The sequence below is a fragment of the Haemorhous mexicanus genome, chromosome 8 (assembly GCF_027477595.1).
Source record: "Haemorhous mexicanus isolate bHaeMex1 chromosome 8, bHaeMex1.pri, whole genome shotgun sequence".
Classification (NCBI taxonomy): domain Eukaryota; kingdom Metazoa; phylum Chordata; class Aves; order Passeriformes; family Fringillidae; genus Haemorhous; species Haemorhous mexicanus.
Genome location: NC_082348.1, coordinates 21,225,625 through 21,237,223, shown reverse-complemented (window position 1 = coordinate 21,237,223; position 11,599 = coordinate 21,225,625). Strand labels below are relative to the sequence as shown.

General features: G+C 45.3%; 1 protein-coding gene across 1 annotated transcript; it reads left to right on the top strand.

Annotated features, from left to right (window-relative positions):
* Window positions 1-469: 469 nt before the first annotated feature.
* CHRNA1 (cholinergic receptor nicotinic alpha 1 subunit) lies at window positions 470-10,909 on the top strand. The gene is made up of 9 exons (XM_059853151.1): window positions 470-675; window positions 2,446-2,591; window positions 2,738-2,782; window positions 3,217-3,326; window positions 3,555-3,750; window positions 4,367-4,604; window positions 5,689-5,912; window positions 7,174-7,413; window positions 9,305-10,909. The coding sequence occupies exons 1-9, from the start codon at window positions 633-635 to the stop codon at window positions 9,434-9,436; spliced, it is 1,374 nt and encodes a 457-aa protein (XP_059709134.1). The 5' UTR covers window positions 470-632; the 3' UTR covers window positions 9,437-10,909.
* Window positions 10,910-11,599: the final 690 nt, after the last annotated feature.

The window sequence follows — 11,599 nt, the reverse complement described above, 5'->3', positions numbered from 1 at the left end:
CACTTGACTTTATCAGTCCACTGAGTGTAGAAGTGGCAGCAGGAGGGTGGGGTGCCTTCTCTCAGTCAGTTAACAGCTTCCAAGGTGGGGATTCTACCAGGAAGTCCTGGTAGACTTAAAGAGATGGATCTCTCTTGAGAATATTTGTTTACTTCAAAGCTTTCCCACCCCTCTGTGAAGCCAAGGGAGCAGGCTCCCCCCCAGCATGCTGTCTGTACACTGGTGGGGGTGTATCAGAAATAAGTGACCAGGCTCTGTTTTGTCTCAGAGAAACAAAACCTGAAACCTGGCCAGTTGCTCTGTTCACAAAAGATGTTCAGTTACTCACAGATAATTCTTTCTTAGTTTATCTGTGTTTGTATTTGTTTAGCAAGTCACAGATCACATTGATACTTAGAAAAAAATGCCCTTCTGTAAACCACAGGAGATATTTGATGGGTGAAACACACTGTGCTCCCGTTTCCAGCCCGGTGGTGCAGTGGCCCTCAGCTGCCATTCCCAGAACAGGTGCTGTAAGCCAATACCCTGCTGGGTGTATTTTGGCAGCATCCTGGTGGGGCAGCACAGCCCCCTCTGGAGAGACCTCAGAGGTGCTTTGTGCGTGCCTCCATCTGTATGACTGCGGCAGGAGGATGATGAAGGTCCATCGTGTACTCCTCCTCCTCATCTGCACAGGTAAGGTGTTCAGCCATTGCCTAGAAGGGGGGTTGTCTCCTTCCAGAGGGTGTGGGACCAGGGCTTTGCATATTCATCAGCATGAGTGAGCGTGTGTTCCAGGAGCAGCCTGTCCCACTGGTAAGGTTTTATGAACACACCTAATCATTTAAAAGAAAGCTTTGGAGTCCATTAGTAGCAGCTCAGGTATCTGTAATTTCAGGCACCAGATATTTGGAGTGGAGAAGTGTGTGTTTCATTGGTTTTCTCTCTGCAATCTTTTTTTCACGCTCTCGTTTGCCTTAGTGCTACATGTATTTCAAAATATGGGAAAGGATCTAGTAAGCATGACTTGGAACGGGAAAAATCATTACAAGAAGTTTCAGTAAGTTGTGGGGTGACTGACAAGGAGGTACAATTGATTGGCAGCTGCATGTGTTGTACTGAGCTAATTCTTGTTAAACTGTCCCTTAAAAGAATAAATATTTGTGATCCTAAAAGCTTTTCAGAAAATTCAAGCAGTATACTAAATTGCTACCAAGCTACACCAGAAGGGAGCAAATGTGAAAGGGTTATAATTGCATTAATAAAGCATAGAGCTTCAATTATGTGATGCTGTAATCATAACTTAAAAATTGAAAGATGCCTCCTGCCTACCCTCGTTCAGCCTCCTGGCAGAGGAAGCAAACAGTGTCTGTCTGCAGCAGACAGCTTTTCTGATTGGCCTCCAAGTATTTTAATATAATCTCATGGCAGGACAAGGCCAAGGCAAAATCCTTGGCAATCTCAGCTCAGCTATGTAAAAGAAGTTGATGAAAGTCAGTTAGGAAACCAGCAGAAATCCTAGCTTAGGTTGGAGTCAGCAGCAAAATTCTTGTTGACCTCTGTGGCCCAGGATTCAACAGAGGGGGGAGACGAGGGTGCAATCTGCCAAAATGCTTGCAGTGAGGCTCAACTGTTCTGTTCCCTCTCACTACCTTTAAGAGAGGAGACACACAAAAACATCCCCAAGCACCCCTTCCGTTTGCTTTCCTCCCCTGTCACAGTGAAGAGCTACAGTCTGAGGACATCGTATGCCTGCTTCCCCTGCCACAGGCTCTCTGGAAGCAGGGCCCAGCTGTTTTCCAGTGCCCTTGCTTCCTGGCACTGCAGTGCCATGCACAGACACTGTGAAGGCTCCACTGGAACAGGGCTGCTCCCTGCCATTTTCACTTGGGAAATTTTTCTTTCAAGGCTCTTTGGCACAGCATGGCCAAGTTGTGCTGGGCAGCCTGTGGGCAGAGCTGTCCATGGACCTACCCCTCTCACACAGAGTGAGTGGTTTCCTTCTCTCACCACCTGCACAACCCGAGCAACTCTTGTTGTAGGGGGGAGCGCTTGTTCCACTTGTTCCATGCAAGGAGTGGGGATGGCAATGCCTTCTCCGTGACTGGTGTGCTTGGCCCTCACCTTTAATGTCAGTGTCACAGGAAGGTCTGTGGAGTTGAAGGTGGAAAAGGCAACATTAGAAACCCCTGAGACTGGATGTTTTCTGTGTTGAACTGCCCATAAGTACTGCATGTTAGCACAGTTTCAGGCTGGAAGACTCCGAATGTTCAGTCTGATGTTCATCATCCTGCCTATCTGCATTTGTTCACCTCCTGGTGGGAGGCCATTGTCACAGGGAGGACTTGGTGTTATCCCCCCACCAGCAGCTTGCCTGGCAGCATTTCCTCCATGCCAGCCTCAGACTGGTGGTGCTGTAGCCTGTTCCCTGCCCCTTCTGACTGGTGCCACCCTGTTGTTCTGCAGCTGGGCTGGCCCTGGGCTATGAGGACGAGACTCGCCTGGTGGAGCACTTGTTCAGTAACTACAACAAGGTGGTGAGGCCCGTGGAGGACCATCGGGACGCCGTCGTTGTCACCGTGGGGCTGCAGCTCATCCAGCTCATCAGCGTGGTACGGTGGGACACGGGTAGTGTTGAGTCACTGGCTCATGTGATAGTGCCAAATGGTGGTGTTTTTCTAAGGAAACAATTTTTATCCTTTAATCCTGATGCTTGCTGATCATGCCTTGGTTTTTTTTTCTTTCCTTTTTTTTTAAGGATGAAGTAAATCAGATCGTGACAACCAATGTGCGCCTGAAACAGGTAACTCTAAATATTCTTAACCATTTCATCTAATTCAAATAAATGCACTTGACACAGTCAGGAATTGACTACGCTCTCATACCTTCAGGGGCAGCTTGGAGAGGTGGGTCAAATAGCAGAGCATTTCTTCCTCCTGAGATCTAAAGAATAAAGTGCTCTAGATGCTAAGTTTTAAGAAAAGCATTTGGGGCTGTATTTCAAACAGTAGGCTTCTGATATCTTTGTACTATTTTCTTTTGGGGTTTTTGGTTTTTTTTTAATAAGCTTCTTAAACCAAAGTATAAGTTAATGTAAAAAATGAGCTGGGGGTCCCACTCTCATGTGTTTATGATACCTGCATGTCCCAAAGCAAGGGAGGAGTTGTTTCTGGGAAGTACTCAAACTAACCCCAGTGCCGGGAGAGGCTCTCAGGGGCTGAAATCTTCCCTCTTTAGCAATGGACAGACGTCAACCTCAGATGGAATCCAGATGACTACGGTGGTGTAAAGAAAATCCGCATCCCCTCAGATGATATCTGGCGGCCGGACCTTGTTCTTTACAACAAGTAAGGGGTGCCAGCTGCTGAGGGAGGGGGGAGGGGCTCTGCCTTGTGGCACCCCCCTGGTGGGATAGTTTTCCCATGACATCTGTTCCAGTGGGTACAATTCCTCAGGGTAAGCTTCTCCAGGAGCAGGCACTTGGGAGTCATTTGGCCCACAGCCAGAGAAATCCTTTTGTGACTCTGTTGATTATGCTGCCCATATTGCTTTCAATGTCCTTGTTCCTTCTGCAGTGCAGACGGTGATTTTGCCATTGTAAAATACACCAAAGTCCTTCTGGAGCACACAGGTCTGATCACCTGGACACCACCAGCTATTTTTAAGAGTTACTGTGAAATCATAGTCACCCACTTCCCATTTGACCAGCAGAACTGCAGTATGAAGTTGGGAACTTGGACATACGATGGCACAATGGTTGTTATTAACCCGGTAAGCAAGGAGTTTGTAACTGGGAAAAGCAGCAAAGACCTGTACGTGTTTTTAAGAGAAATCTCAGATTTAGAATGGAATATGACCTAGTTTTGACTGGAAAAACAAGCAGACCCTATCTGTCAAACAGAAAATTCTCATCTGTAGATCTAGCACAAGATTTCCTGGTTTGGCTCCTAAGTTCTGCTTACATATTATCCCTGTGCCCTAACAGTCTCCTGTCTGTCCTCTGGCAGCTTTGCACCACTTTTTATGGTGCTGCCTGTTCTGCTTCTGTTTGTTTTCTCGGGTTTAGGGTTTTTTGAGGGGGTATGTTTTCTCTGCTCATGACTTTCCACTGCCAAAGACTTTTTCCCTATCCCCTCAGGTATGTCTCCTATCTGTAATATTTTTTCAGTTGACTATCCCTGACTATTTCTGTAAAATATTCAGTTGAATGCTGCGTAGAGGTTGATATTCTAAGGAAAAATAGCACAGACAAGAGCTGTTTACTCACAAAAAACCCCAGCAAAGTGCATGAGTTTTTTGGAATCCTGTTCCTGAGCCAAACCTGCTAAGTTTTGATTTGGCTCAGAATACCTGGCACTAAGAATTTGTTGGGGTGTTTTGCTGCCAGGAGAGTGATCGTCCAGATCTGAGTAACTTCATGGAGAGTGGGGAGTGGGTGATGAAGGATTACCGTGGCTGGAAGCACTGGGTTTACTACGCTTGCTGCCCTGACACCCCCTACCTGGACATCACCTACCACTTCCTCATGCAACGCCTGCCCCTCTACTTCATTGTGAACGTCATCATCCCCTGCCTGCTCTTCTCCTTTCTAACAGGGCTAGTTTTTTACCTACCCACAGATTCAGGTATGTACATTTATTTGTTCTACTTCCATAGAAATTGGTCTTCTATGAAATTCTTGAGAAATTCCCAGTATCTGAAACCATCAGCCAGCTTGAAAGCCAGTGCATACTAAAACTGGACATTCCCACTGAAAGTAATGGCTTTAAATATTCTGCAAAGAAAGGATAAGTGCTGAAAACTGAAATGATTGATATAAATAAACTGGGGGGTTTTCCCACAGAAATTGCTGACTATCTATCCAGTTAACTTCTGCAAACTAAAGATTTAGCTGGATAATTTTTATGTTTTGCCATAGGCAGTCAGTGTTAATAAGTGTTAGTATGCCCTGCAGTAAAATGAGCACACAGGGGTGACAGAGGCCCTTCTGCATCGTGTCAGAGCAGAGGGTTCATTACCTGCTCACACACACATCACTTGGTGTGACAGAGAGTAATTCTGACCTGTTCCAGCCTCCTTTGTCTCTGCTGAGCCACTCATGCTCCCTGCAACCATTTCCTCTGCTTGATTCTTTTTGCCTTTTGTCAGCTTTTCATACCCCTTAATTTCAGTGCAAGCCCCTTCTTATTAAATACTTTAAGTGGAAAACTTTCTACAAAGTTGAACTGGATTTTAAAAAATGTGTGAATAATGTTTCGTAATGCATTTTTGACACCCTCCACGTGCAACATCTCACATAGCAACTGACCTGATGTCAGATGTGCTTTTTAGTCTGTTCTTTCAGCCCAGAGACAGAGAGTAAGGGAAGCAAACCCTCAGGAAGCTGTGGAGCAAGCACATTGCTTGCATATGCTGCATTGTTCAAAATGCAGAGCCCAGGAAATGCTCCTAGAAAGTAAAAATATTCAGCACCCCCACCTCAGCCCAGTCATTCCTGGTAATTCCCACCTTAGTGCTGGAGCAGATGCTGTTAGGCTCTCAGGTTTGCCAGGCCTACTTCTGCTTTGGAGGCTGGCAGAGACGATAGCACTGCAAATGCACACAGTTGTTCATGTGAACAGCTCTCACCCACATCCTACTTCTCAAAGAAATGCTCTCTCTACTTAATGATAGGAGCAGCAATGATTTTGGGGGGCTTTTTTATGACAGGTGAGAAAATGACCCTCAGCATCTCTGTCCTGCTGTCTTTGACTGTGTTCCTGCTGGTCATCGTGGAGCTGATTCCCTCCACCTCCAGCGCAGTGCCTCTGATTGGCAAGTACATGCTGTTCACCATGGTGTTTGTCATCGCCTCGATCATCATCACCGTCATCGTCATCAACACCCACCACCGCTCCCCCAGCACGCACACCATGCCCCCCTGGGTCAGGAAGGTGAGCTCTGTGCCTTGGCACACCCGCTGGTTCCCACCAAATGCTCCATATTTTATTGGCAGGTCTTCTAATAAAAGTCAGAAAGAATTGGGGAGGTAAATGCATCACATTAAAGAGCACAAGAGCCAGTGTTTACTACTTAGCTGTGCGTAAAGTCAGCAAGATTGCTAAAGTGCTCCTTGAAGTAAGAGAATTGTCCACTGGGAACAGATGAGACAAAACATGGGCAGCTACAGATAGGGAGTGGGAAAAGAAAATGTCCATCTGGACTTGAATTACATATCCTGGTCTAATTCTCCACTGACTGCAAGGCACTGCCTGCCATGGACCAGCCGCCACTCTGCATGAGTGCAGAGCGCAAAGGCCACTGGGAATACTTGAGTTCAGCTTCCCATTTTGCAAAAAATGCTTTAGCAAAAGCTAAAAAATCTTCTCTATACTTCTCCAGTACATAGTTGGTCTGCAGCCCTTGGGAGATCCTTGCACGGGAGTCTAAATGGTAATCATAAGATGTAGAAAAAAATTGGTTGTCTGTTATTACAAGTTCTTTGCCAGGGAGACAGTATCAAAGCTCACCTGATTTATTCAGTAATCCTTGCTGTTTTGAGACCTGCCTGGGTTCGTACTAAACCATGACACAAAAGGAAGGTCTTTCTGTATTTCTGTGTATTTCTAATTATGCTTTTAAGGTTACAGCTTATATCAGATTCCCTCTGCAGCATGAACAACCCCTGCAGAAGGGAAATTTCATCAGGAAACACTGCATGTGCTTAACATTGCTCTGGCAGCAAGTCTCTTACTGTAAACCTTATATGCCTGTAGAGCAAACACTCATAATAGTGAAATCAAACCTAAGTAGCCAAAAGGGTTTCTTTGTAGTCCATTCTTCAAGTCAGATTTGTAGGCAATATGTTCCAAGTTAGAAGGGATGGCTCGAGCTCTGTCAGCCCGTGCCAGCTGAGGATGTGCTCGCGGCATCACTCCCCGCTTGGTGTGGGGATGTTGGGTGTAGGGCAGGGGGGATGGCTGGCAGAAAACGCGCTGCAGGCCTGCGGGTGACTCCCTCTGCCCCGGGACACAGGCTGACAAAAGCCCCAGTGTAACTAAGGCGTGGGCAGTGACACAGTCAGAGAGGGAATCTGCAGCAGACCCGGCACGGGAAGCGATCTGGGAGGGGAGAGGCTTGTCTTTGTTCAGCACAGCTGCAGCTGTAACGCAGCCCCACAGACCAGCAACTGTCATCTTCTGCCTTTGTTTTCAGATCTTTATTGACACGATCCCAAACGTCATGTTTTTCTCTACAATGAAACGACCATCAAGAGACAAACAAGACAAAAATATTTTTGCAGAAGATATTGATATTTCTGACATTTCTGGGAAGTCAGGTTCTGTGCCTGTCAACTTCTACTCCCCGCTTACCAAAAATCCAGATGTGAAAAACGCTATAGAGGGAATCAAATACATTGCAGAAACGATGAAATCGGACCAAGAAGCCAGTAATGTAAGGCTTTTTTTGTGCATGATTCATTTCTAGCTTTCAGGTTGCTACATCTTACTTTTTTGGCAAATTATCCCTGCCTTACAAAAACACTCCAAGCCCTGGTTTGGCTCCAGCAGTGGATGGTCTTCTCCCCTTAAGGGAGTCAACAAGGAGCAACAAATAATTGTCATAGATGTTAATTGAATATTGGATTCCCAAAATAATAGAAAAGGAAAAAGTGTCAGTGCTAAGGTTTTCTTATGTGATATATGAAGCCATAGAGATGGAGTGTCTGTGAGTAGGAAACCAGTTTCAAGAACTACAAGCAAGTTCCAAAACACATTTCTTCTGTCTCCCACTCAGGCATCTTGTTCCTGTAGTAAGAAAGATTCTACTGCTTTTGAAAACCCAGGAAGCAAGGCAAACTCCAAAAGCCTGGTAGTGTTATCTGAGACATGTTAAATGTAACTTACAAATTATATTTCCAATTTTGATAAGGTTTTGTTTTATTCCTGAATACAAGTAGTCCCTCCAAATGAAGTATGTTATGAGCTACTCTGATTACTGACTTTTTCCACATTGCAAGCCAAAGGAAGGATAAAAGCATATAGAGTCACACATGGCAGTGTTCCCTAGGAAAACCCAGCTCTGCCTCCTTCTAGCACATTCAGTACAATTAACCCCTCTTTTATTTCAGCTTTCACAGCTCTTGCAGGGATAATTCAGTCCTGGTATTTCACCTTCCTAGGTGGTCATAGACCTCTCCTGTTGAGCTGCAGGCTAGTCTGAAGACAGGGGAGCTCTCTGAAAAAATTTAACCCACTCTCTTGAAAAAGAGGTGCTTCCTTTTCATGGACAGGATTTACACCACGGAGTTTGTTCCTGTGACCAAATTCCTGGAGCATGTGAAATGGCTCTGGCTGTAGTCTCATGTTCCCCGTGACTCCTTTGCCTCTCTGCAGACAGATTGTTGTCTTCAGCAGGGCTGGCATGGCTTCAACATCTCTGGGCTCCACTTCCTCCCTGGCTTACAAGGAGGGTCTTCAGGTTACCAGCAAATGCCCCATCGGAAGTGGAGCCCAGCTGTTTGTGTCATCTGGGCACTAGTGATATATCACTTCCAGGGGGTTTCAAAAATCAAGCTCCCTAAATAAACTAAAGGTTGTGGCTTCTGAAGGCTATCACTTCATTGCATTCTGAGCCACCTCAAAACCAGTGTCCTCGAGATAAATTACAACAGCCTCTTCTACCTGTGGGAGAACCAAAGCACAAGCAGAAGGCCAGCACATGTCACTCCTTCAGGTGGAGTTCCAGGGTGGAAATCATGAGCCCTGCTGTACTTGGTGCCTTCCACTCTGCATCTTCTTACTGTGCTGGGTTCCCGCCAAAAGCATCCAGTGAAAAGGTACAGAGCAAGTGGTTCATGGTGTCCCACAACTAGAAAAAAGACTAAGACTACCAAGAAGGTTTTACAAGGCATTAGAGTGTATGGAAAGCAGGGATTAGGGTTAAATGAATAGGAATTGCCTAGATATCCCATGAGAACAAAAAAGCAATGGAAAAATGAAAGTTATTTGGGTCAAACTAAGCATTTGGTTTTCAGGATTTTAAACTCTCTTTCAGAAGCAACAATTGGCCTAACAATTAAGCTTTTCAACATTTTTTTAAATGAAATTGTTCAGCCAATTGCCAGGGTTTCTGGTTAGTTTGGTGTTGAAACTTGTATTTCTAAGTTGCTTAGGCTTTCTTAATCACTGACCTGCTTCAGAGAAGAAAATGAGCAGTTTTTGCATAGCAATAATAAAGGCACTTAGGGAAGAGCCTTCCCCTTGTTCAAGACAGTAAATTACAAGAATGCTGTAACAAACAGGGCTCTGCACAGATTTTACCATCTCCTTTGTTTCTTTCCCAGGCTGCAGAAGAATGGAAGTTTGTTGCAATGGTGCTTGATCATCTCCTCCTTGGCATATTTATGCTAGTTTGTTTTATAGGAACATTAGCGGTATTTGCTGGTCGCCTTATTGAATTAAATCAGCAAGGATGAACATCAGCTGGAAACTATTTGCTACCCTGAACATCCCATAACCATCAGAATCTGGCCAGGTTCACTGACAGGAATCAGTAACCACTGGGAAAGAGCAGGGATAACAAAATGTAAGGCCCCATACTTAGCACTTCTGAGCTGCTGCTCAGTAGCATTTAATTGCCAAAAAGAAGCACTTGCATTAGTGGTAAAATCGAATGGCTGTCAGTCAGGTTTTGATCCGTTTTACTCTTTATTAAAAATGTTAATGTATTAATAAGACTGTCTGACTTTGTAAGTAACAGATACTATTCCAGTGAAGTCAATAGCAGTGTAATAAGCTTTAGCTGAGCTGTAAATCTGTTTCCAACTTTGGCATTCAAGCTGGTTTTAATATCTGCTCTGTGGCTTTTGTATAAGCAGAGTCACTCCTCTGATAACACTAGATATAACTGTCAGAAATACTCAAACTCCATCCTTAAGCACTTGATTTTCATGCACAAATCTGAACTGCCTGTCTTGCCTGTCTCTACCTGTAGAAGCTCTTGCTGCAGCAAAGAGGAGAGACTTGTTCTTTACTGTGGGAAGCATCCAACCTGTTTCTAGAATAATCTCCATATTCCTGAGCGGCTCACCGCTCGCTGCCGGGCACGGTGCGGCTCCCAGCCGTGCCCGAGCGCTCCTCCCGGAGCAGCGCCGGCAGCGGGCCCAGCTTCGCTCAAAAGTTGAGCAGCAGCTCGCTCTGGTGGCCAAAGCAAAGCCCTGCTGCCTCTGCCCGACACCGCCGCACTTTGTTTACTCCGCATTCGACGCAAGCAAGAAGCCTCTCTGCCTTCGAATAATACCGTGTGTGGCATTATACCAGCAGCGCGACCTCTTCTTCTCAAAAATAAATAAGGATAGGTGGGGCAACTGCGACAAGTTACTCATCTTTTCCAGCCGGTTGCCCAAGCCAAGAACACTACTTTGCTAACAGCTGTAAACAATTTGCTGTGAGTTTAGTAAAATAATTCGTGTTATGTTAAAACGTGTCATGCTTGCAGAGGACAGGCATTTGAAGCACTAGAGGGAAAATGAGGCACTTGAGCAACATTCCCAGCATTGCGTAGTGTTTGCTGGACAATGTTTTGGTGAGCTGCAGCCCTAAGCAAACAGTTTGTCCGGGGTAATAGATCACTTGCAGCACTCCGCTCCTCTCTTACGGTTTAAAGGATGGTAATCTTTGCGTCCCTGGATGATCATTAACCCTGTAAGCGAAGGCCAAAGATGTGCTGCTGGGCGCTACCTCTGCTGACAGAGGGAATGTTCGCTGCGGCTGGCTTTATCTCCGGTGGGAGTTCCCAGCTCCCTGCTCACGATGAGCCACGCTGCAGCCTAATGGTGCCTGGAACTTAATTTGAGAGCCTCTGATTGGCACTGAAATTGACAGAACAATCCTCTTAGAGCAGCATGTGGTTGGATCTTAGCATTAAAAATAAACATCAAGTAACAAGATTCATGGTGAGCACCCACAGTATCTTTGTTCAGCTTCCCCAAGGCAGATCTGAGTCTTGGCCTCCAAATTCCCCCTATCTGTGTGCCAGAGTGAATGTGTGCACGTGTGTGCCTGCCTGCCTGCTTCTCCAGCTCTTCTTATACACAGCTAGGTACCAGTGCTTTCCTTCCACTTCCTCAGAAAAAGGTTTGAAACTATTTATTCAAAAATTGTCATTTGTGATGGTTTGACCTGTTTTATAGGCACAGGAAATCATCTGCCTTTCTGTCACTTTGACTCTTGATGAACTAGCTATGTCTCAAAAGATGTGACAGCAGGCAAATTAAATGCTAACAACTTCCCTTCTTAAGTTGCAGATTCCAGGCATTGTACTCCTCTCCAAACAGAGTTCTCCAAGCATCAAATAAGCATGTGATTTTCTTGCTTTTTTGTTGTTGTTGTTTTTTGTTTGTTTGTTTGTTTTGCTTTGCTTTGAATACTTGGACTGTACCAGCCTCTGTTTTCTCTTCCTAGATTACCTTTATTATACAATTTTCTTGCATACCACTTGCATACTGCTAAGATCCCCTGTTACCAGTATCCATCCACTGACAATACCCTTACCTACCTGCAGACTACCTCTTCTCAATTGCTACTGTCTTTCAATGTCAGCCCCTGCTAAAGTAGTAGTTTTGGAGCTTGTAGATGTT